Source organism: Onychomys torridus, chromosome 17, assembly GCF_903995425.1.
Source record: "Onychomys torridus chromosome 17, mOncTor1.1, whole genome shotgun sequence".
NCBI lineage: Eukaryota > Metazoa > Chordata > Mammalia > Rodentia > Cricetidae > Onychomys > Onychomys torridus.
Window position 1 is genome coordinate 7,451,033 of NC_050459.1, and position 26,537 is coordinate 7,477,569.

The 26,537-nt window shown below is 44.3% G+C and overlaps 1 protein-coding gene across 4 annotated transcripts in view; it reads left to right on the forward strand.

The window, feature by feature from the left end:
- The window catches only part of Myo16 (myosin XVI), a 473,339-nt gene that overhangs the window by 231,681 nt on the left and 215,121 nt on the right, over window positions 1-26,537 (forward strand). For all 4 annotated transcript variants that reach the window (XM_036166675.1, XM_036166674.1, XM_036166671.1 and 1 more), the window contains 5 exons: window positions 594-659; window positions 3,547-3,674; window positions 6,165-6,270; window positions 10,955-11,072; window positions 22,310-22,457. In XM_036166675.1, coding sequence (XP_036022568.1) covers window positions 594-659; window positions 3,547-3,674; window positions 6,165-6,270; window positions 10,955-11,072; window positions 22,310-22,457 — 566 coding nt within the window. The remainder of the gene's footprint in view (window positions 1-593; window positions 660-3,546; window positions 3,675-6,164; window positions 6,271-10,954; window positions 11,073-22,309; window positions 22,458-26,537) is intronic.

A 26,537-nucleotide genomic window follows, 5' to 3' on the forward strand; every position in this document is an offset into this window, starting at 1 on the left:
GTCCCAATCTTCATATTTGTGGTTTTTCTCTAAAGTAGCAATGTCTACCATTTTCACCCAGTTCATAGTCTTTGTCTTTTAGCTGCAGTATTTGGAACATTTATATTTGTTGTAATTACAGTCATATATGTACTTAAATCTACATTTATAGTCTCTATTCCATTATTCCTAAGCCTTTATTTATCATTACTTCAACTTTGTTAATTAAAATGTTTGATTTTTGAGCTTTACAAACACTTTGTGTCTTTTTGTAACTCTATAGTAGCATAAAATTAACTGTCATGTTTTCTTCTTGCTATGAGTTTGTTTATGTTACTTCTATACTGTTTTTCCAGACTTATTCTCACAAAATCCCTTTGCAATATATTCTTAGAATCTAACCATTTCGCTGGTTGTGTCTTGTAGAACCAAACATGATAACTTCATTTAATTTGAATATGAATTTTATATTTCTTAAGAATGTTTGAGTCAATTAAAAATATTAGAATATGACTTTTATTGATTCACCATGTTTCCCACAATGGTTTCTAAGTTATATATTTTTAAATGATTCTATTTATGTGGTTCACGAACTATTTTCATCTTTTTGACAGACTTTTATCGGGGATATCTTCTTGCTTGTTAACCCATTTAAAGAACTCCCAATTTACTCCACTATGGTGAGTAACCATCATTTACCCAAATATCATTTTAGAGTGACATTCATGGAGCACACATGTGTATGTGGTGACATGAAAACTGAAGTAACAACTAACCAAACAGCATTTCTCAGATCTGTTCTCACTTGAATGAGCACAATGGCCATGTTAATGTATTCTGAGGCAACTCAGGGAATCAAAGCATTTTACCAAAGTTATCTTTTGCATTTAAATATGTAACTTTGCTCTGATGGTGCCTACCAGACAGAATAAATGAAATAATACTGTGTATTTCCATGCATCCTTGACTGATTTGGTATCATGAGGTTTTAGATCCCCTATCTAAACACTTGGTTTCCTGCTAACAAAGTTCTCTCTTTTATTTATTTATTATTTATTTATTTTATGTGTCTTTTATATCATGTATCTTGATCCCATTCATTTCCCTGTCCCTTTGCAACCACCTTCTGCCCTGCACACCCCCCAAATAAAACAAAATTTAAGAGAAAAAAGGGGGAAAAATGAAAGAAAATTTAAAAAGGGAAAAACTTAAAAATCTCATCCTGGAAGCTGCAGTGTGACACAGTGAGTCACACTGTGAACCCCTCTGTCTATGTATCTTTACTTGCAAGTGTTCATTGCAAAGAGTCATTGGTCTGGTTTGAGGCCTCTGGTTTCTGCTACCCCATTGTTGTTGGGCCCTCTCTAGGGTTCCTCCTGCATATCCTGGTGTTGCCTTGTGTTGTGGAGATCCTGCAGCTTTGTGTCTCCAGGTCAGGTCCTGAGCCAGACCCGAAGTCGTAAGCATGGGAGTTGTCGCCATTTCACATCTGGCAGACTAACCCTCCAGCTGCCCAGGCCCAGACCCCAGGATATGACTTGGCCTACCCCATCATTCCCCCTATCTATGATCTGCTGGAGCATGTGATGTTCTCTTAAGTTAGAGTCGTGGAGATGGGAAGTGAGATGTGCACAGGGGGCTTTCCAAAGTGACTGGGCAGTAATGCGGGAATTCCATGGATTCTATCTGATAATCAAAGGAATTTATTCGGGATTAACTCACAACAGGCATAAGGGAGTCAGTCTCAGAATCCAGGAGGAGTGGAGCACAGTTCAACAAGGTTCTCTGGAGAACTCTGCCTTGATCTGTAGCATCAGCATCCAAGACCATGAGGTAGCCAAGAAAGCCAGCATGTACTCATCCCAGGTCTTAAGAGGTTCCCATCTAGGCCATGCATGAGGCAAGGGGGTAAGGGGGCAAAGGGGAAGTTACCTAGCAGTTACCTGCTGCCTACTAGGGGCAGTGCTTCAGGGTACAAACCACCACCCCTACATCTCTCCCTTTTGTCTAAGGAAGAAAGTTCTGACCCAACACAAAACTGTATACAATAGGAATAATTATCAAGGGGAAATAAAGGGTAATGATGTAAACAGATGGAACATAAACAAATAGAACTACAGCCAGCAAGAGCAACATCAGACAAGAGACACATAGGCAAATGGCATGTCACAGAGATCATTCTATAAGCTGTCCTATCCTGAGGAACCTGAATCTAATACTTAATATGTTCTAGCTAAGATACAAGAAGATTGTATCATTGTTAAGTCTTAAAATAGTACTGTGATTTCAGTTAGCTAGAATGACTTCCCACAGCAATTCATCTCTCGTGTTGAAACAGTCTCATGGTAACACTGCCCAGTCACTTTGGAAAATTCCTGGTTCATTCACAGATGGCTATTGACTGGTATTTAGTTCATGGATGGCTATTGCCTTAGTTCATGAATGGCTATTGACAGGTTTTTAGTTCATGGATGGCTATTGCCTTAGTTCATGAATGGCTATTGACTGGTGTTTAGTTCATGGATGGCTATTGACAGGTATTTAGTTCATGGATGGCTATTGACTTAGTTCATGGATGGCTATTGACTGGTGTTTAGTTCATGGATGGCTATTGACAGCTGTTTAGTTCATGGATGACTATTGACAGGTGTTTAGTTCATGGATGGCTATTGACAGGTGTTTAGTTCATGGATGGCTATTGACAGGTGTTTAGTTCATGGATGGCTATAGACTTAGTTCATGGATGGCTATTGACAAGTGCTGGGGAAAGGGTTGGCACTGTTTCTGTCCTTTGCTGTTGAATCATATTCCTACAAAGTCTGCTGTAGTGATATATACACAGTGTATACCTTATGCCTGGCAAATGCATACTGATGGTCAATTCAGTTCTAAACAGCAATGCCTCCTTGGAAACCACCACACAGATCCAGAAGCCAGGCATGAGTAGTACCATAGCAATAACGTAAGTCCATGAGCTGTGTTTTTTTGTGCTATCCTGTGAGGTGCTTGGCATTTCTTCATGACTCTGAACTGTTCCTGCCACCTAGTTTTTATGTAGTCCCTATGTCTTAGAAGAAAACAAAAGTCCCCAGAAACCAGAACACTGAGAATACTAGCGGTGAGTCCCAATGGCAGTCATAGATCACAAGTCACTGAAATCAAGGCAATGACATTGCTGCATCTCTAAGAATTGTGTAAATAAATTCCTGTGCTCACAATCCCAATGATTTTAGAGTACTAGCATCAAATATTGGGGAAATTGTATGTAATGTGCGATGCCACAGTTTAAGCTTATTTAGTGGACATCACTGGACTGGAATCTTGTGAAGTGCTGTTCTTTAAGCCATCAGAATAGTTTAAGGCTTGTGGACCAAACAAATGAGGATAAAATCTAAACCTCCATGTTGTCACTATTGGACTGAGAGAAGGGTGATTATGCAGGTGTTTTCTAGATGCCTCGGGTTTCTGTAGACCCAGCAACATGTTTCAGTTTCAAGATTTCCTCTTCAGCTGAGTGGTATGTGGACAGAAGTAGATGGTTTTCCTTCTTTGGTCTGTTGTCCACAGGTGTCCCAGCTGTACCTGAGTCCCACAGGCCAACGCAGCCCGTCACTCCCACCTCACCTCTTCTCCTGTGCAGAGAGGGCCTTCCACAGGCTGTTCCAGGAGCGAAGGCCGCAGAACATCATCCTCAGGTGAGTCAGGCTGTCGTCACATGCAGGTCCCAGGCCTGGGGCCTGTTCCATTTCCCCACTCACTGCTTCTGCAGTCCATCATTCCAATAAGCACATTTGTCTTCTTAGAAGTGACAGACAGATCTCTTCTAGAAGTCACCCAGGTATAGCAGAGCCCATAGTAACCAATAGCCTGAAGCATACTTCATCTTAAAGATTTAAAACAGCAACACAGCAAATCTGCTTTCAAGTCGAAGAAACAAACAGAGAGAAAAGTTTGTTGAACTACTGGTCCTAAGCTGCTGCTCAACATTGGGTCCTGACAGGCTTCAAATTGTGGATTTATTTAGTCACAAGGCAGGGTTTCCCTGGCCTGCTGCTGGCATTCCCCTCTGCTCCTGTTTCCCACTAGATGCCTCTGGAAGTGGGTTTTCTTAGAAATGTAAAGCCCTTTTTCAAACCGCAGAAAGACAGTTTACCCTGGGATAAAACTCTTTAAATGAAGATGTGAGGGGAAGTGCCACAGGAGGGGTGGGGTGTGATGGCACTGAGAGAGGATTCCAGAAATAGTTAAGGATTTTAAAATCAGACTTGGGCTACTGTCTCTGGAGAGGCCTTTCAGAGTGGGCAGCAGGGTTGTTACTGTTCATGCTTCTCTCTCTCTCTCTCTCTCTCTCTCTCTCTCTCTCTCTCTCTCTCTCTCCCTCTCTCTCTCTCTCTCTCTCTCTCTCTCTCTCTCTCTCTCTCACACACACACACACACACACACACACACACACACACACACACACACACGCCTATGCTCACTTCCTTCTTCCTTTTTTTTTTCTCTTTTATCCTGGCATGATCGGATACCGAACGGTCTGGGAATCGAACCTGGGTCCTCTAGAACATCAGTCAGTGCTTTTAACCACTGAGCCACCTTTCTCCACGCTTTCTTAATAAACTCAACATTGCTTCAGTAAACAAGATGGGGGCGTGGAGAGACAGCTCTGGGGGCTTTGCTGAGAGGGACCTCACAATGCCCTGTAGGAGCCCTGTGGGTAGACCTAAATTTGATTTGCCCCAAATTCTACATTCATTTGCTCATGGTAACACCCTCCCCCTAACTCCTCACTAACGTGCCCCCACTGATGTTTCCTGAGGACATATTTTAAAGCTAATAATGCCTCATTTTTAGGGGAAAAAAAACTCATTTCTTCAGTTAAGTTAAGCAGCAGCCTCCCAAATCCTTATAAGCAGAACTGGATCTCAGGTAACAAGACTTAGTGGTGGCATAGTCAACTTGCCCTTCGTTTAAAGCTGTGTACTGTGGCATGGTCTCCATGGGGAATAGCGTGACAAGGGAGAAGCCGTCAGCCTTTTCTACCCCTGCGTTCAAGTTGTCCCAAAAGAGCTCAGCTGAAGCTAAAAACTCACTGACTGTGTTTTTCTCTTGTGCCACAAAAGTGGCGCAGACAGATGGTAACCCAGATTTTAGTCATCAAAAGTTGAATATCCCTCTAGGGCTTGGGGAACCCTACAGAAAAGGAAGCAGGAAGAGGGTAAGTGTGGGGTGGGGTGGAGGAAATACCAAGAAAATAAGACCCTCTAAATCAACATGATCAAAACTCCTAGGAACTCACGGAGACTAAAGCGATATATATATATGCACAGGATGTACATGGGTCTGCGTCAGGTCCTCTATGTATATGTTATGGCTTCCAATTTAGTGTTATTGTGGGATTCCTAGGTGTATGAACATGGGCCTCTGTTTCTTAGGTCTCCTCTTGGGCTCTTTTCCTTCTGTTTGTCCAACTCCAATGTGTTAGGTGTTTTGTTTTTTTTTTTTTAATTTTTATTTTATTTTATTACTACCCCTTAGAAGCCTTTTATTTTTTAAAAAGAGAGACAGAGAGGAGTAGATCCAGATGAAATGGGGAAGGAGGTGGGGAAGAGCTTGGAGGAGTAGAGGTAGGGGAAACTGTAATTAATATATATTATATAAGAAAAAATCTATTTTCAATAAAAGGGAGAAAAGTTGAATATCTCTAAAATAGATATTCTATAAATTAGTACCAAATGGAACATTAATTTTTTTTTACTTTATTTTAATGTCACATTTTAAAGTTGGTGACTTTTTTTTTTGTCCCAGTAACTCACATGAATCAAGGCAGTAGAGTTGGGGGTGGGGGGAGAATTCTTCAAGTTGAGAGTTCAATTATTAAAACTTCAACGTTTTTCTAGAAAATTCCATTTAATTAATTAGAAAGTGGCTTGCCCTTCAGCTGCTAGAAGACAGGTGTCAGGTGGTCCTCTGGAGTTAGGACGTCCAACATGTCATTGTGAGCGAGACAGTGCACACGCTGACTCGGGTCAAACCTGTCAGATTGAAGAGTAAAGCCGGACCATCAACTCCCTGAAAGAGTGTGCTACCCTCTCACCATCTCCGGGGCTGAGAGTTGCCTCTGGTTCTTCCTTTGCCTCCATCTTCTAAGCCAGTGAATGTGTGTTTCCCTTATCTTTCCGCAGTGGAGAAAGAGGGTCAGGGAAGACCCAGGCCAGCAAGCAGGTCCTGAGGCACCTGACTGGCAGGGCCAGCGCCAGCCGTGCCATGTTTGACTCCAGACTCAAGCATGTAAGTGGCTCCTGGGTTGGTGAATATGTGCCAAGAACAATGTCACTTGCAAATGCAAGGATGCATCATCATGGTCAAACCATGGTCGGAATTATAGACAACAAGAAAAGATCTTTGGGTGTTTGCACAGAAAGCCCCAGGCTCATACTCCTGCTGGGGATTGCCTGAGAAGAGATGCTGGGAGCATCCCAAGAGCTAACAATAAAGCTTCAGTATTTTTAAAAGAAATGGGTACAGAAAACATGGATGGTTTTAATCTATAGCTGTTTATTAAGCTGGGACCATCTTCAGCAACATGTCAGTCCACTCCACAACTCTAATGCAGCAGTTGGAGTCAACCTGGGAAACCTAGCAAGCCCATAGTCTTTATTTAAATATGCAAATGTACCAGCCACTGATACTCCCAAGTGAGAACATGAATAAATCAGCGCGGTTATAAGATAAATGCAGGTTAACTAATGGAAATAACAGAATCTATTGACTTAATTGAAATGACAGGGAACAATAGTCTCCCCTCTAAATTACAGGCTAAAATAATCATCTATTAAAATGATTGTTGAGCACAGACGCTGTAATTTCTAAAATGTATTCTGATCACTTTATGTAAATCGGCTTTGCTGTTTAGTTGGAGTGACTACCTTCTCATTCCTGTAAGTAAGTTAGGAGTAACTCTATCAAATCTGCTGGTAACGGGGAAGCAGCCATCCGTTCTGTGCAGATGTCGAGTGGAATGCCTTCTAACTCATTTATGTCTTTTCCTCATTCCTTATGACATGTCTAAATTCCGTGCTAACTGTGGGAGCCTCCCACTTTGAATATCATCCACATGAACATCATTGTCTAAGTTCCTGAAGCTCAGTGCAGGTTCGGCCAAACATCCGGGGGAATAAATGGATTTATGCCAGTGTCAAAAGAATTTGTGAGCTAACTGTAAATCTGTATAATGTTACAGGGCATCTGTGCAATGCAGTAGATTTGAGAGAGGGGCCACTGCATCCTGTGTGAGAGAAAGATTCCGTTAGCGGAATAATAGTGCACCCTTGGTGCACAGAACGATTTAGCAGTGAGGTTGAAAGTGAGAGCCAAATACGGTGAGAGGAAGCTCTCAGGTGACTCAGGAAGGGCAGGGGAGATGCCTCCCAAGAGACTGTGAGCCCTAGCCCATGAGAAACACCTCCCACTGGAGCGGCTCTGACATCCAAAGCAGACTGTTGTGTGAGAGGGAAAGTCACGGAAGGCTTTATTCCGTCAGTAAAGATGATGCAAATGGAAGTAAGCCAGAGAGAGAAAAGTGAGAGCTTAGCAGCCGCTGTGGCCAGTGAAAGTCGTGTGGAGGGTGATGAAGGCACCTCCTGTCACCAACACCAGTGACAGACAGCTTTGTCAAATGCAGCCCAGAAGAGCGGCGGGTGGTTCGCAGAGGTTCGCGGTCCTGGGGCATGGTGTTCCAGGGGTCATTCGGAAGGAGTAAAGACAAAGAAATAGCTGGGTATGAAAGATGCGAGCGAGCGAGGGTGGGCGCTGAGGTCCAGCAGTGAACTCGCTCACGTCTCCAGGTCATACACTTCTGAGGCCACACAGCAAAGGTGTCTGAGGTCCAGTCTTGCACTGCAGCCGCACCCTGTGAGACTGTGAGAAGCCTCCCAGGGTGTTTGCTGTGTTCCCTGTGCTGAAGGGAAGGTGGAGACCCGTCCATGGAGAAGTTGCTTTCTCCCCCTCAGTCTGGGAACAGCTAAGGCCCAGCAACAACGTTTTGTCTCTAACCCCTGGATCTGAATCTTGAAGATCAGAAGCAAGGTTTTTCCAAGTCATTGGATTTATTGGAACAGAAAAGCCATTTTTTAAGAGAAATTGCCTGGGACTTCTCACCCATTGCATCCCAAATGAGTTTTAGGTTCATTCAATTCTGTTGCAATCATTTAAATAAGCCTTTACTGAAAAGTCCCTTTCAGAGGGGAATGACAGGCTCAGTAAGATTGATAGATGTGAAGATATTCATTAAGGAGCCCATGGACCCTTATTTCTAGGACATACAATATAATTAGCTACACTCTCAGCACATGGTCACTTTAACTATTGAAATTTACAACACATTATTAAATGGGAAAAATCAGGCCAATACAATTTTAATCAGTAAATATCGAGGGTGCAAGTAGGCCCTTCTTTTATGTGTATTTTTATCTAAAAGTTTGTGGCTGTGTGCTGTTCTCATAATTTTGTTTCAAAGTCAAGGGAGACTGAAGAATACTGTTCGTTTTCGCTGCGTTTCTCCTCAGACAGTTATTTAGCGCCACCTATTGGCTGACTAGCTAACACAGAGGAAAACCGCGGGCTGTTTGTAGTCATCTGGAAGTATGCAGCAGCATGTGCACTGAGCAAGTCCGTTAAGAATTTACAATTCTTCAGTTCTTCAGTGGCTTCGGCTTTCTACCAGTGTCATACCTCATATGTCTTTATTGCTAATCCAACATTAGTTGGATGAGGTTAACAGTATGAAGCTGGGATTAAGTGTGTGACTCTGCAGCAGGATTTTTGGGTTCAATCCCAGTTAGGGCATTTGGAGTCTATGATCCTGGCAGCTGGTGATTCTGTTTCACTGACAGTAAAGTGGAGACTTGGCTGATAAATGTTGAAAACATCACATGTATACACATGTATGTCTGTGCACATACACTTCCTGTTAGAATGTGGGTAGTCTTCAGTTACTAATGGAAAGAAAATCATTCCTTGTCATGTGTCTGCTCTGTGGTGGGCACAAAGCTTTAACCACACAACACTGAAAAACACCAAGAAGGAATTCCTCTGTTAGAGTAAAGGAGAATGGGGTTGGAGGTTGAAGGAACTTGGTTAATGCCTTAGAATGTGCCATTTACTAACCTGATGTGGGGAGGCAGCTACTGATGTGGGGAGGCATGTGCGTGTGATCGTTGCCCCACACTTTTTGCCTGGGAATACATCCTCCATTATCTATGATACGATTTCTTGTAGAATATACACAATATAATATGACCATCACTTTATTGTCAATTATAACACAGAAATGCACCAAATTTTAAATAGTCTTAAATTCATCCTTTTATGGGTTTTTAAATAATTATTTTGTAATACATTTGTGCAGTGAGAAGGAATCACAATATTAATTTAAACATATGCATAGTTATCTATTCAGAGTAATGTTAAAGAAAAAGAGCAGGCTGATCACTAATGATTTTGGAGGAGGGTGGTCCTATCACACCTGCTATCAATTTACTTTGGGTTATATTAATTTTCAGGCCCAAATCATGGAGTTTTGTAAGGATTTAATGTGTCTTCAGAAATCCAAGCTTCAAAACCAGATGGTTAAACACATTTCATTATCATGGTTAACATTTTTGATTTGTAATTGGGATCAAAGTGTTGCTTTATAATAGTTAATCATGCAAAATGCTTCTCAAATTAGTAAAGTGCCTGAGTGTATCAAATTCCAAAAAGACTTTTAAAAATGAACTCAAAACATTTGTTAAAAATGTATAATAATGACCTCGGAAATAATGTCATAAATCAAAGAGTTTAGGATGAGGGCTCAGTGAATCAGTAGAGGGCGGCCCTTTTCCTTCTAGTGGCTGAGTTGGAAGCTGTATTTAATGTACTTGTAAAATTTGTATTCTCTTAAAAGAGAAATAGCATGCCAGATTTCCAAATATTTTGGAGAATTGTTCAGTCACCATTTTTATTAGAGTCACAGTCAATTGATGGACAAAAAGTAAATTTTATTTCATGTTTAATATTTGAAAAAACTTGTTTAGAGAGAATGTCAGATCTTGGGGTTCACCCAAGGGACTTTGTACTAGAGTTTTAGAACCATGGGCTCACACACTTTGAGACAAAGCACAGGACAGTGAGGGGTCATGACAGCAACTTCAGCTAGGTGTTTAGTTCCATTCTGCAGGAGAGGATGAGTTACCAGAGGCACAGTGCAACCAAGAAAGAGGTCAGCAGGCCTGCATGTTGAAGCATGTGCAGTCATGCCTGAGGATTAGGAACACTGTCTGGGCCAATGTCCCACACATCGTTTTAAAGGAAGTTCTGTCTCAGGTTTGTGTTATTTCTAATTGTTCTCTCTAAAACACATTTAGGGGCTGGGGATGTGGTTCAGTGGGTAAGAGTGTGCTAAGGCCTGAGTTCAGGTCCCAGTGGCTATGTGAAAAGCCGGGAATGGTCATCTACATGCCTGTCACTCTGGTACTGTGGCAGCAGAGAAAGGACATGCAGGAAGCTTCTTGGCTGCAAGTTTAGCTCCAGATTCAGGAAGAGATCCTGTTGTAAGGAAATAAAGTCAATAACAACAGGAGTAGGGGACCTAGCGTCGTCTACACACATGTGTACATGAGGCACCAGCTCCCTCCCCTGCACAGTGTGTGTGTGTGTGTGTGTGTGTGTGTGTGTGTGTGTGTGTGTACACTGGCCTCCATTCACATACAGTAAAGTAAAATATGTGACACCTTATTAACAGTGGCCACAATCTGACATATTGTGTGTACTCGTAATTTGCATTTGAGGAGAGTGTAACCTTAAAAGTTGAGCCTGTGTGACATGGAAAGCACAGAGCCTTCCAATAGCAGAATATTCCTAGCCTCTTTGCTATGACTTCCCAACCTTATTATTTTTAAGGAGTCGTCCAATCAAATTCTCTCTTGTGCTACAGGCCATGTGCATCTTGGAAGCCTTCGGACATGCCAAGACCACACTCAACAACGTATCCAGTTGTCTCATACAGTTCTGGGAACTACAGTTCTGTGAGAGGAGAAAACATGCAACTGGAGGTAAGTTTGCACTTAGCCATCAGCGGGTCCCAGTGCCCAGACAGATGGAGGCCGTGGGATCTGCGAAGACTGCATTCACTCTAGAACCACCCCAAGTCAGCATACAGCAGAGAGAAGCCAATTACAGATCATCACAGGAGGCGTCTACTTGCCACCACCTCAGATTTATAAACCTCTTATTCATATCCTAGAAATGTTTTATAATAAAGATGGCCAGGTATATTGACTTCTCCCAGATAGTTGCACACACTCAAATCATAGCCGTGTGCAGTTCCTTCACATAGCACACAGTGAGCTCTGTTTAGATCAAATTTGAACTTCTTAAATGATGGAATTAAAACCCATCTAAACAATAAAATCATCACCAAAGAAATCTGGAACAGAACTGGCTTCCTATTTGATTTAAACATTAGCTGTATATTTTTCTGGAAATCCATTTACAGTTCAAGCTTTCACTGACCTGAGCATCACAGTAAAGTTCCCTGGTGAGATGTTCCTAGAGAGCAGAAGCTGAAACAGGAAGGTTGTGACTTGTCCCTTGCCACATGGATATGTAGACCCAGATGAAGACGTGGTCCAACTGATCAGGAAGTCTTTCTGCAGTGTTAAGTCCCAGGCCACTGGCTACCTGCTTGCATGGCTCCTGCTGAGTCCAAAGCAGCATTGTCCACCCTGATGCCAGTGCTAAGCATCACAGGCCCCTAGTCCACACATTGCCAAGGAGAAATCCCTCACCTGAGGCTCTGTGACTCTCTATCCAAATGCTCTTCAGCACAGGAATGGGCTCACTGCTCCCAAAGGGACTGGCCATCGTTCTTCCTGAATTTCTTCTCTTCCTCCTGGAGAGGCTCCACACGCCGTCTCCTCAGGAATGCCAGTGTAGAAAGATTGTCTCATGAGAGAAGCCACAGAGGGTGGGTGAGAGCACTGCTCTGCAATCGAGGGGCCCCGAGTTCGAATCCTCAGAAACCAAGTAAAGCCAGTAGCACATGTCTGTGATCCCAGTGCTTTTGTAGTGAGATGGGAGGTGGAGACAGGAATTCTCCATAAGCTCATGGGCCAGCTAGCCTAGTGTATGCAGCAACAAACTATGAAGAGACCATGTCTCAAAACAGGTGGAATGTGAGGGCCGATACCCAAGGTTGTCCTCTTACTTCCACACGTGTAACATGACACATACTAACAAGGGCATGCACACACACACACACACACACACACGCACATGCACACGCGCACACACACACACACACAAGTGCTGGAAAACTGCAGTGAAACTTCTGCAGTTTTCTGGTTATCACACTCTGTTAGCAAGTAGTTCCCATGGCTCCCGGCCAGCCACAGCCCTAAGTATTTGACACACTCATGCAAGTAGGAGTGGTGTACCCATGTGCATTCCTACTTCTGATTCTTCAGGGAAGAGAATTTGGCCGCGTGTAATAGAATCTAAGCTATGTGTGTAAGTTAGTTGACTTTCTTGGCTCTTTGTGTGACTTGGTTGACCCTAGGCTATGTGTGTGTGACTTGGTTGACACTCTGGGTTGTGTGTGTATGACTTTGTTGACTCTGGGCTGTGTGTGTGTGACTTGGTTGACTCTGGGCTGTGTGTGTGTGTGTGTGTGTGTGTGTGTGTGTGTGTGTGTGAGACTTGGTTGACTCTGAGCTGTATGTGTATGATTTTGTTGACTCTGGGCTGTGTGTATGTGTGACATAGTTAACTTTGGGCTATGTGTATAATTTGGTTGACTCTGGGCTGTGTGTATGACTTGGTTGACTCTGGGTTCTCAGTGTGACTTGGTTGCCTCTTCTCTTGGGGAAATTATTCTGCAGACATCATGGAAGGCATTCCCCACCTTTCTTCCCTTCCATATTGCTTTCTCATTCTGTTCTAATTAACACCTTCAGACATCATTTACATTTGTAGTTTTGAAAGCTTCCTGTTGTGTTCTTTTTTTAAAGATCTAGTCAAATGCTTTGGTGATTAGTTTTCTGTGATTTTAAAATTGAGACAAATAAAGTGAATTGGAAACAAAATGGAAAGTCAGTACTGCTCTGGGATTGCATTCTCAGGTTCTTGGAGACATCATCCGGGTCCTATGAAACCTGAGTGCTCTGAACTCAACCTCTGAGCTGCCTCTGCTCTTTGTAAGAAGGAAATTAATGGTGACTATTCTGAGAGGACTTATGGTGGAAGACAAGTTTCAAGTGCCTTGTTTTTGGAGAGTGGGCAGAGTGAGGTGCTCATAGTGGGCAGACAGGCTAGAGGGAAAGCCCTGTGGCAGACTTATTCACTTTCCTCATGGGCTGATTGGAGTACCTGGTGCATGTTAATCAGTTAATCACAGAAGCATCCATCATAGAGGCTTAGGAGTGCTGTGGTAAGGGAATGCACAATGGGGTGTTAAAAGCCTTGTATAGTCAGGACACTAAGGCAAGATTGCTATGAAGATGCTTCTTTGTGCTGAGAAGACCTGAAGTCTGAAGGTGAGATTTCTGCCTATTGCTAGTCTGATGTTCTGAGGTCCAGTGAAGGACTTACCTTGTTTCCCAGTTCATGTTAGCATATAGATAAATGAAATGGGCATGAAGCCCGAAAATGTTCTAGAATGTCAGTATCTGAGACCTTCTATAAAAAACTGTTGTGTGTGACTTCTCCTGAGGAGACAGACACACACATACACACACACACACACACACACACACACACACACACACACACACACACACACACCTACTCAAGAGAATCCACAACAGACCAAAGTAACAATTTCACTGAAGTCCAACTTAGTGAATCAGTGAGTTTTCACTGGGGTCACTAACAGGACTTTGGGTGAGTGGATTCTTACAAGGAGCAGGAATAACTCAAGCAGCGGGTCACCTGAAAGCTAGTCCTAATGTGAGTGATAACCCACACAATTGCAACCCTGGATCTCTGCACAGCTAGCAGACAGCTCCACTGCCTGAGAATCCCCTCTGCAGCTCCCCTCACTGCTCCCAGAATCCCCCTCTGCAGCTCCCCTCACTGCTCCCAGAATCCCCCTCTGCAGCTCCCCTCCCTGCTCCCAGAATCCCCCTCTGCAGCTCCCCTCACTGCTCCCAGAATCCCCCTCTGCAGCTCCCCTCCCTGCTCCCAGAATCCCCCTCTGCAGCTCCCCTCACTGCTCCCAGAATCCCCCTCTGCAGCTCCCCTCCCTGCTCCCAGAATCCCCCTCTGCAGCTCCCCTCCCTGCTCCCAGAATCTCCCTCTGCAGCTCCCCTCCCTGCTCCCAGAATCCCCCTCTGCAGCTCCCCTCCCTGCTCCCAGAATCCCCCTCTGCAGCTCCCCTCACTGCTCCCAGAATCCCCCTCTGCAGCTCCCCTCCCTGCTCCCAGAATCCCCCTCTGCAGGTCCCCTCCCTGCTCCCAGAATCCCCCTCTGCAGCTCCCCTCACTGCCAGTCCCCTTCCTGCAGCTGTTTACTGTTTCTGGAGAGGAGCCTGTGGGTATCTTAAATTTCAGCGTTCTAAGACAGATGACATTTGTTTTCCTGCTGGGTCCCATGGCCCAGCCCCCTTTCTGGAAGGAAGGATTCAGTTCTAACGAAACTGCTATATACCCCCAGTGCTTGAGCAGGCAGCTTGAAGCCTCCAGGGACGGACTGACTGACCTTCTGAACTCTCAGACCCTGACTTGGGTGTCTGCAGACCTGTGTTCCTGCCATCTCCAGGGTAGAGCCGACTGGCCTATCCCCACTTCTGAGCTCTGTGTTGGGCATATACACCTATCCCCCCAGGTTTGCCTCCTCTGACCATGCCTCTGCAGGGTGTCTTCTTAGAAGGGTGTTGGTCATAGCCTACCAGCACCCACCCTACTCCAGTGTGACCTCAGAGCACCATGAGTGACTCTGAATAGATGCTGTTCCTGAGCGAAGCCCCACAGACAGGTCCTGAGGTGAGGGCTTTGGAGTATCTTTTGTGGGACACTGCTGAGGAAAATTAACATGGCTGTACTGAAAAGCTATACTAAAATGTTCTGCTTCTGAACCAAGGCTCTCTTTAGTGAGAAACATGGAGCTGACTGATAAAGCGCCTGCCTTGCAATCATCAGGACCTGAGTCTGGATCCCTAGCACTCAGGCAAAAAACTAAATGTGGTTGCATGCTTGTAACCCTAGCATTGGGTGGGAAGAGACAGGCCGACATCAGAGCTCAAGGCCCAGCCAGCCCAGCCGAGTAAGTGAGCTCCTGTGAGAGACATTGTCACAAATGCTAAGTTGGAGAGCGATAGAGGAAGATGCCTGATGGCAACCGCTGGCTTCCACATGTGCATAGGAGAGTGCACCAGCGCACATATGTGCACACTCATGCATGCACACATGTGTGCACGTGTGCTCATATGTGCACACACACTTTTTATAAAAAGGAAAGTTACATTAATTTAAAACACCAAGAGAACTCATTCACTCAAGTTGAGCTGCTATGAAAGCAGCTGAATTGTAAATAGTCGTTAAAAAGGCTAATGAGATTAGAGTAAGGCTATTATATTCAAGCCAGGTCAAGGAAATGAAGATTATGTGATGCTTTTACACTTTAAAGTAGACCATATTTGCTTAAGTTATCAACATATATAAAGCGGTGGCTACCATTGTACTGGCGACACAGAATTATCATACTGATGTTCAGGCTGATAGATGCCTTCTCCTATGGTTGTTACTAGTGATTTTTAAATAATTCAGCACCAGTAATTTTGCAATATAAAAAACACCAGGCTTAGTTTTATGAACCACCAGCTCTAAATAAATAGATATTCTTATTGTGTATAAATGTTATTAACAAGTAACCTCTTAGTCTGGCTCCTACCTCAGTGTTTTCCCTAGCTGATTTCCTATTTATAATGAAGCCACCGTTCCTGGTTCTCCAGAGTAGGAACAACTGCCCTTCAGGAGGGAGGGGCTGCTGAAGTGTCTCATTCTGGCCGCACAGGTAAGTGTAGGAAGTCAGTGTGTAAAAATAAGGAAAGATTTGCTGAGGAAGGTGTCACTTAGCCAGAAAGTCCTGTGTTTGAGGCTGTGGCCTTCGCCCTACCATATACACCTCTTGTCCAAGAAAGCAAAGGTTTATAGTGTGCCACACAAGTGTGCCTGTGAGATTAGGGAAGAAACTGTGGCAGACTCTTGTCCCCAGTTTCTTCTTAGAGTCTTGACCACAGTGTTCCTCCTAAGTGAACAAAATGATGAGATTGTCACACTAGAGCTTGTGCGAGGTTTTCCCTTTAGTTGGAAATAGATTTCTTCTCTCACATAATATATCCTGATTACAGTTGCCTCCGTCTACTCCTCCTAGCTCCTCTCCACTCCCCTCTGTCCAGATCAGCTCACTTCCTGGCTCTCGTTAGAAAACAAACAGGCCTCGAAGGAACACAATAACACAATTAATATGACACAGTGTATAAAATAAAACTAATACATCAGAATTGGGAAGAACAAAAAGAAAGAAATGAGCCCAAGAGATAGCACAAGAGTCCAAGACCCACTCATTTGCACACCCAGGAATCCCATAAAATCACTCAAATGGAAGCCATAATACATACAGAGAGGACCTGGTGCAGACCTGCGCAGGCCCTGTGTGTGCTCCTTCAGTCTCTGTGAGTTCATACCAGCTTTGCTCAGTCGATTCAGAGGGTCTTGTTTTATTGGTGTCCTCCATCCCTGGCTCTTACACTCTTTTCTACCTCCTCTTCCACAGGATTCCCTAACCCCTGAGGGGAGAGATTTGAAGGAGAGAGACAGCTTAGGGCTGTGTATTTCAAGGTCTCTCACTATCTACACAATGTCTGGTAGTGGGTCTCTATATTTGTTCCCATCTTCTGCAGGAGGATACTTCTCTTACATTGGCTGAGTAAGGCATTGATCTATGACTATAGCAGAATGCATTGATAGTCATTTTATTACTATGGTCTTTTACCCTAGGTCTCTGGTCTATCTAGTCTCGGGTTCTTGGTCACCCAAGCAGTGTCAGGTATGGCTTCCGTCCTGTGGAGTGGGCCTTAAGTCAAGTCAGATATTGGTTGGTAACTCTCACAGGCTTTGTGCCACCATTGCCCTAGCATTTCTTGCCTATAGTACACCATTGTAGATCCAAGAGTTTGTGGCCAGGTTGGTGTTTACAGTTTCCTTTTGGTAGTGTGTAGAGTACCTTCCTGGACCAAAGACACTGGTAGGTGGGGCTGAAGGCTCTATGTAGCACCGGCTCAATCTCGCCATGTTCACTGAGTTATATCAGTGTTGTCTTTAGCTATGGGATCTTGCCATCAATTGGTGGAGAAAAAACCTACAGTCTGGCACCAACCTAGGTTGCTTGGGCATTCCCATGGGGCCCCTTTGGCCAACAACTCCATTAGCTGTAACCTGGTCCCAGTACTGAAAGCTTCATTTGGTGACGAGTGATGGACAATTGGGGCTCTCTCTCCCATCATTTGGTGATTTCACTTAAATTGTTTTTATATATGTATATATTTAGAAAATTTCTAATGTGTTAGTTGTTTAATGGAGCACACAAAAACTGTTTTAGGGTGCAAAGCTGCTTTAGAGATGAGGTAAAAGACCATCCTGAGCCCCTGGATATCTGCTTTACTCTCTGACAAAAATCTGAGTGTATTCTCACCCACTTAGCCTGTTCAGCTGGTGCCTTGTTATATTAAGACCCTAGCTTCTTGGGAAATAGAAGTCTAGTTAAAGCAGCCTTCATGTGAGGCTACTTGGAGCCATGTGTAAGGGGATATGGGTTGAATGGCAGCCTGGCCATTGAGCTGTAAGGCCCGAAGAATGTTGCTTAACTCTTCTCAGCTACAAAGTGAGAAGACTGCTCTCTGCACTTGCCCACATTCTTTCCATCATGTTTCATTTAACCTTCAAAGCTGCCTATTTCTTGTATGTACAATCTCACCTATGGCCATTGAGCATAGTTGCTTCTTGAAGGATGGAGACAAGGCTGGGAAGTTGCCATGGGTCCTGGCCTTAGAGTTAGTAGCATGAGTTTCCCATTTTATGGAGAGAATTGAGAAGAACAGAGTGTCCCATGTCCCACATCTTGCATGATGCTAGAATTTCAAAGATGAACCATAATGTTTACCCCAGGAAAATTGTAGATTCTGACCAGAGAATTCTTCAAACAGTGATGTGATCTCTCATGGAATGTTTATTATTGAAAAGTATTTTGACCTGGACCTGCAGATCATTCTTCAATGACAGGGTCCTGAGTGGAAGAACCAGAAGATTAAAAGATAAAGAAGGTAGAAATGTTGAGACAAGAGGTCTAGCACAAGCCATATTTTATGCCAAGGAAGTTGATTAAGAAGGACAGTGTTTTATATATAATTTGAATGGGAAAATGTGGAACAGAAAATCAGCAGAAAGACATCATACAATTGGATGATGTCAGCAAAAAGCTAACCAACCCATGTCACACACAAGGAACATGGAGTATCTCAAGAGCATCGCAGACAGAGCACATAGAAGCTTCAAAAATGATAACTCCGGTCTCTTCAGAGGGAAAAGCTAAGTTTCCAAGAACTGAAACCTAAACTCCTTCAAGGCCCTAGCCCCAGGCCCAGCCCAGACCTTTCCAGGTCCGCTTCTGGGCAAGGGTGCAGAACTAGGTTCCCTTTGTCCTTTCATCCGGTTCTCTGAGAAAGCCTTGGATTGTATTGGCTCTCTGAAGAATGTCATTCACAAAATACTGATGGAAGGACTATGTGAAAGTACCTTGGTCCCAGGAAACAGAATCTCCCTGCCTTGTGCAAACACATTGGTTGGCAAGGGGACAGTCTCTTGGAGCTGTGGCTTCCCATGAAACTTCCTAGTGGCATAGTGAATATCAAGAGTCTGTAAGGTTGTGGTTTACTACATCTTGTGAGGCTAGGGCACAAATTCAGGCAACATCAGCAAGGTCCCAATGTGTACACAATTCCTAGGCCAGAGATTCCTGGAAGTGGTCAGGAGCCAGGTTAATAGAGCCATCCCAGCCTGGCATGGTTCCTGCTCTGCTTTCCAGTTCTTCCACTGTGGACAAGTCATCTGAACTTCTTTACATTGTTTTTCTCTGCTGTGTTATGATGATCATTCCAAACTCTCCGAGTTGCCACGAGCAGAGACATATCAACACAGCGCTCTCTTTTTTCACTTTTCTGTCTATGAATACTACCCCTTTCCCAGTTGGAAATACTGGCTTGTTGCTTAAGGATATAGATCCAGTGTCCCAGCATGAAATGGGAAAGTATTTGGCTCTCAGCTTTTTCTGTGGACTGAAACCCCCCAGATCAACTTCATTTGAAACCACAGTCTACTCACAGTGGGAAATGCCCTCTAGTGGATGTACCATGGCTGTGTGGCCTTCTTGAGTAATGGAAACATTAAGAGTTTCTAAAAAGTGAGAGAGAACACATGTGAGGGGCTGCTCCCGGCACCTTGCTTTCCAATCCTGATTTTTAAATGAGAGGGGTGATGAGAGACAAAGCATCGTCATCATTTCATCAGCTTCCTTAGCGTTGTGCACCTCATTGGACATGCTTTTAATAGGACGCTATAACTGATCCTATCTCATGTCAAGAGCTGGAAGCAGTCTGGCTCTAGAGATAAGAAAGAGGGGTTGAAAGTACAAAGGCCTCCAACAGCACTTGGAAGAGCCCGTGTCTGAAAGGCTTGTGTCTGGAATGCAATAGATACATTTAGTGGTACCTTCTGGAACTCCAGAGGGATCCTGAGACATTCTGATTTTTCTTCCTCATATTAAAGATGGATGAAATTACAGTTCAACGGGGTGGCTATGCTAGGTTTGGAAGCAGAATGCCTGGGACTGTGTCCCAGAAAAACTTCTTCTCTTATATCACTATCAATGATGGCTCATGAGTACCTGGTCCCTCCCCCCAGCATGAGCCAGCTCGGGTGTCGAAATAAGAAAGGCATGTGTCAAAGGCTGTCTTCTCTCTGTGCCCATACCTGCTTTGAGTGACAGCTAGAGGTGGGAGCTGAGGAGGCTGAGAAGGAGGTTCTAACTTAGAGCCTGAAGGAGAGTAACTCATCCTCCTCCTTCACTTAAAAATGAACGAAGGGCTTGGACTCTGTGAAATACTGCACTGGGGACAATCAAACAGCACGCACCCATGGAGTCAAACGTCTCGAGAAATGTAAATATATTCATCCTTAGATGTTTGGAGACTTGCCAGCACCATTGGTTGACATGGAGATAGCTGTGGAGGGTGACCCCTGCATTTCTGATCCAGACTGTTTCCAACTTAAAAGATGTTTCAAAACCATACCAGTGTTGAGATGGGGCGGGGGTCTTTCAAATGGGCCTCCTGGCTGCAATAAGTACTGGAACCTCCCAAACCCAGAGTCCCATACCTCCCTGACCTCACAGCTTCACAGCAGACAGCACAGTATCTTCTGTTTGGGATTGTGTCAGCCCATGCTTGAGTTTGCCTGGAGATGTTCCTTCAAAGTGCTGTTTTCTTTCAATCTTGCGCATCAGAACCCATTAACCCCAAGCAATTTTATTCACTGCTGGAGATGTGCTAACTAGCATGATTAATAATTACTCTGCTTAGGAATTTAGATGAAGGGTTTCTAGTCACTCATGACTTGGCATTTGATCAGTACTGAACACTGCTTCAACTGAGGCTGTTGTCCTTGCTGGGAGGAGTGTTGTGTGCATCAGCAGGCGTCCAAGGCCAGAGGCACAAGGGCCTCTCATTTTTCACCTGGTGCTTCTTTCCTGACTGTGGGAGTCCTGTCCCCACTTTTTCCCCAGGGTACCCTTGAGGAAGGAGAAGTGAGAAATTTAGATAGAAATATAGAGAGGAGAGAGATAGATAGATAGAAACAAAGGATAGATATCCTCGGGAGGGCCTGGATCCTTATCCACCAGCCCCTTCTGTCTTTTTATAGGACATGCCAAGAGGTGGAACAAAAGACCTCCCCCTAGCACAGCCAAGTGCAGACCCCTCCAGTCACCTGGTAACCACGCACATGGTCAATTCATCCCCTCATGCAGTCCTGCTGGGTAGAGCAAGCTCAGATCTCACTAGAAAACCTCTGTGGGCTTATACATCTGACATAGAAAACAGTGAATAGGACCAGTGTGGAGATCTACTGTACACCCATGCAGAGTCATGTGTACTTACTCACCTGAGTGGTAATTTATTTCAGACTTTTAAAGCAGAAAACTTGCCAGTTTTTGTTGTTGTTCATAAAGAAAAATGAATGAAAACTATAAGATCTCAACTTCAAATTTCTCCCTGGTTAAATAGCCATAAAGATACACACACACACACACACACACACACACACACAGCATACTCAGGGTATGATGGCTATACTTTGTTGTCAACCTGACTATATCTGGAATGAACTAAAACCCAAGTGGCTGGGTACACTTATGAGGGACTTTTCTTAAGTAAATCATTTGAGGTGGGAAGACCCACCTTTAATCTGGGTCACACCTTCTGCTGGGGGCCTCTATAAAGGACATGGAAGAAGGAAGCTTGTGCTCTGCCTGCTTGCCTGCTTGCTCTTGCTAGCATGTCTGTGCCCCAACTGGCATTAGAGCCTACTTCTTTGGGATTCTGGTGTATCCAGAAGACCAGCTGAGACATCCAGCCTGGTGCACTGAACAACTACTGGATTCTTGGACCTTGCATTGGTAGACACCCATTGTTGGGCTAGCAGGACCAAGCCTACAATCCATTCTAATAAATTCCTTGTGGGTTTGTGTGTGTGTGTATATGTGTGTGTGTGTGTGTGTGTGTGTGTGTGTGTGTGTGTGTGTGTATGTGTGTGTGTAAGAGAGAGAGGGGTGGGGGAGAGATAGCACAAGAGTGGATCCTCCATGCTGTAACAGGTTTCTCTAAAGGGACAGGACTGTTGGACAGAGAATGAGCTCTCTTATACCTTAAAATATGAACTTCACTGCTGAGCATGGGCCAATACTGGCTCCTCAGACTTAACCATAGACATGTCACACAAGCTATTAACAGGGACCGTATTGACTGTGGCAACAGGAGCTGAAGACTCTGAACTCTTGACACCTTGAGCTTAGCATCTCTGGAGACCTAAGCTACTGTAGAAAGTAAAGTCTATTTTTTTGTTTAATATCTGTGTTGGAAAAGAAGCTTTGTTGTCATGGCTTGTAATTAATTAACATGTAAATGTATGGAAATTGAATTAAATATGCCATTTAACAGAATCCCTTCTCTTTTCCTAACCAGCCAGAATTTCCACTTATATGCTGGAGAAGTCCAGGCTTGTGGTGCAGCCTCCCGGCCAGGGCAGCTTTCTAATTTTCTCCTGGTTGATGGACGGGTTACCCCCTGAAGAAAAATGTGGACTTCACCTAAGTAACTTCTGTGCACACCGGTGAGTAGTCAGGGATTTTCCAAGTTTTTCCTGAAAATTGAGAGCACATTCGCAGTTTCAAATTGTCTTCCTTTTTTCCTTCAGTGGAATGGTTAGCTAAAGGGAGACTGTTGGCTTGTTAGGGCTGAGCTGTCTGGATAGCAGGGTTCTAATGATGTGCTGAGTGGTGGGGGATTTTCCTTCGTTGGCATGAACTTTTATTTCTGTTTTACCAGGTCTCAGAAGGGAAGACAAAAACCTAGTGTGTTTGTAAACGTTCCAATGCCTGTGGCTGCTTTGGGCACACTGTCTAATCTGCCACTGTCTGGAGTGTTGGTGTGAATAATCAGTATTCATTCGTAGCAGATGAGATCACATAGTGAAGACAGGAACTGTACCTCTAAATCAGGGGCAAATGTTCTTTACTGAAGGCAAAAGCTTTTGTTAAACTGGAGCCATTGGTGACTATGATGGGCATGAGAGGTTACAAAGATGGTCAGCTGAGGAACACCGTTCTGCACATGCCTTCCTGCCAGCTGCCAGCCTGAGCCAGCATAGCACTGGGCCAGATTAGTGTTTGGATGAAAGATGTTAGAAGGGGTGAATGCTACCCAGAACAGATGCTGGTGGAACAGGAAAACTTCAGCTCATCTCGGCTTCACTGTGTTGAATTCTCTGGTGTAGTCTGTTGTGTTCCTGTGGGGAAGCATGTGATACATGAGTGCGTCCTCATCAGAGTGATTTGGTGATAAATAAATCAGATCAGGGTGCCAGGTGGTAGCTGATGACTGTTTTGGATGGTGTCTCAGGGAGGTCACTTCAGATGGTACCTGCTGTACAGATACCTAAGGAATCCATGCAAGGACTTGGGGGCTGTATTCTGGACAATTGATAAGTGCTGGGGTCTTAGAGGTAAAATGTGGGGTTGAGGAACAGCAAGAAGGCCAATGCATGTGATCAGAGTACAGGGAGGGAGGGATAGTGGTGCCTTTGTGGACAGGACATAGCAGAAACTTGTCTCTGCAGAGTGGCTGCAGTGCCCAAGCTGCTACAAAGTCATGCAACTGGTACTGTCGCTGTGAGGAACCCCAGCAGGGATGCTCAGGAGTCAAAGAATTCAGTGCCCCAGAACAAAGCAGATGTCTTATTAATATGCATTAGGAATAGCTAATGGGTGCTCCACAACATTTTCAATAAAAATACACACTGCTACTCCAGTTACATAAGGATGTCAGTGGGAACGTGTGCATGATGGCCACTTACCTGGAGTTTACACTGTTTAACAAGAAAGCACAGCACATACCAGCTGGTGTCTGTTACAGTACTTTTGAGACTTCCGTGGGTCTTATTGAGTTTACCATATTGATGGATTTTCTTACTAGCCATATTGATGATGCTGAAAGAATTTTATATTCCTTTGATGTTTGAATTTGGGTTGGGGGTCTGATCTTGGCTCATTATTTGTTACTATTAGATACCACACTTGGAGCTTGGTCAGTATCCAATCAGATCCAGATTTGAATCGCTAAGTTTCTAAATGTTGATAGACCAGATTTTCCACGTTTGGAAGCCTCCTTTATGAATCCACTCCTTAGGTACTTCTCAGTAAAGGAGGTCCCTGCATGAGAACAAGACCACTGTGTGTTTGCTGCAGGATGTGTCTGTTTACCCTGTGTTCTTTAGAAACTTGCTGACCTGTCTTACACAGAACAAACTACAACTGTATTCTCGCTCCCTCCTCCTTCCCCCCACCTCTCTCTCTCTCTCTCTCTCTCTCTCTCTCTCTCTCTCTCTCTCTCTCTCTCTCTCTCTCTCTCACACACACACACACACACACACACACACACACACACACAGAACAGCCAAGTGAAGTGTTGCTGGAGTATGTTGAGTCTTAAAATAATAACTACAGACCATCACAGCCTGCACCCTACAACTTGCCCCATCTCTTCCTCATAGACAGCAGCTCCGTTACCTACACAAAGTCGTGTAAGATGTGCATGTAGCAGTTCAGGGCCTGCAGGACTCTTGCACTTAGCATGCCTTCTGTAACTATTCCAAAGGACAGGCAGTGTCTCTGCCTGTGGTCTTAGAATCTCTGCAGCCAATGCATCTTTAACTTCACCTGTGCTTATGTTGTGAGGTTTTCTAAGCCTCACACAAGTATGGATAGACCCTGTATCAGTATTAAAATCCCCCTACACACACCTCTCTGCTTGCGGCACTGGAAGGCTCTGGAGAAGGCGGCACACTGCCTACCCGCAGAGCTCCCTTGGGTCAGGGGTAGGCACCCATCCTTCTAGTGCATCAAAGCAGCACTTAGAAACACTTGGAAGAATTTCATAATCCTTTGATGCTTGAACTCCACACTTTGGGGGCGTCCCTAGCACGCCAGGCTGCAGGGCTGTGGTTAGAAAGAACACATGCACCAAGAATCCCACAAGGGGGCGCACTCTCCATAGCTCAGAGGGAGACAAACCAAAACAGCCAGCTAATGGCAAACAAAAACTCTTGTTTTTTTCTGTTTTTTCTTTTCTTTGCATCTATTTCTTACTTAAGTAGAATTCCTCTTTTCGTGTGTGTGCATTATATGTTACATCAGAGAGACAAGTATAAGTTCTATTCCTGCAGATTTAATGAAAGCCGCAGGATGCCATAATTGCGTGCCTTCAACTTACTTTAAACTATTTCTGTGGGGTTAGCCCCGCAAAGTTAGGCTTTTAAATCTGAAGAAGAGATTCTTAAGCTCCTTCCCTGCTGACTGATCATGGGGAGGATTGTGGGATGCTCCGCAAAGGCCAGGCTTTCAGCTGTGCTGAAGAACAGTCATTTGACTAAGAGCAGGTGCCCTGGTCCTCACCTCCTGTGAGAGAAAGAGAGCTGAGTCACTGTGGTTTGAACTTGTGATGGCTGCAAACACCTGTCACGGGAGAGCTGAACGATTAACTCCCAGGAGGGTGTGTTCTCTGCTGAGTGGTTATCAGGGGGGCTGAGCTGAATCTGAAGGCTTTTCACAGAATTTTTTTTCCTCAGGTAAAGAAACACTTCAGTGTCATTTAAAGGTGACTCTCCATGATTTCATGGCACGTGAACTTTTGTTCAGTCATGGGTTTTAGGCCAGGGAAAATGGATGGTATGTGAGACCTATGCATGAAAACCACACCATTGCCGTTGGAGCCGTTGTATTTTGTAGCCTTTTTACTTAAATATTATTTTGGAGGTTGTATCACAAGGCTTTGTGAGTCACTCCTCCTGCAATGTCAATAAGCAGCTATCTGTGGGGATTTTGAACAAATGTCTTTGCATGTGTGATGTGAATGTGTCTTAAAAAGTGGGACTCCTGTACAAGCTTTAAATGGGTGAGCTCATTGTATATGGAGGCAGCGCTTGCTCTTGGCTCTGGTGTTGATAGCGGAAGCTTTTGAGATAGTATGAGCCGCCCTTGATGGAGGGCTTCTTACGGGTTGTCGATTACTCTCGGTGGCTGTGGAAGTCACCCTTGATGTCACCGTGGTGTGGATGAGCTGAGTGAGAGCTGAAGGCCAAAGCTGATAGGGCCTGCCAGGCTTCCCAGCTCCCGGTTATTTGTGTCGAAGTCTGTTACACTATTCCAGTCGGAAATACTCCACGTCATCTCAGACTGCATGCTCAACCCTGGGAAGAGAATCGACTTCTTAACTCTACTTCCCCCACCGTGTTGGTGGCAGCAGCAAACACTGCTCGAATTCAAGGGTGAACTCACATAATAAACTAGAGGTCAAAAGGATCACACAAGGCTGTGAGACACACGTCTGTTAGCAAAAATGGAATTTCTGGTAAGATTTCCAGGAACAAATCGTATTTAATCAGAACTGGAGAAATGTCACATATACTTAGGATGTAAGCATGCTTCCTTATGATTTTATCATTCTTATTTGAAGCACTTTCATATAAAGATAGAGTGAACTCAGTGAATTTAAATAAAACAGAGTTCATCAAGTTGAGAGAGAAAAGCGTTGAGGGAGTAGAGGTTGGATTTTATCAAAACATGTTATATGCATGGCCACAAAGGCCAGGCTACATGGCTCTGTGGGAGAGGATTGTTGACCTACCCTCCCAGTC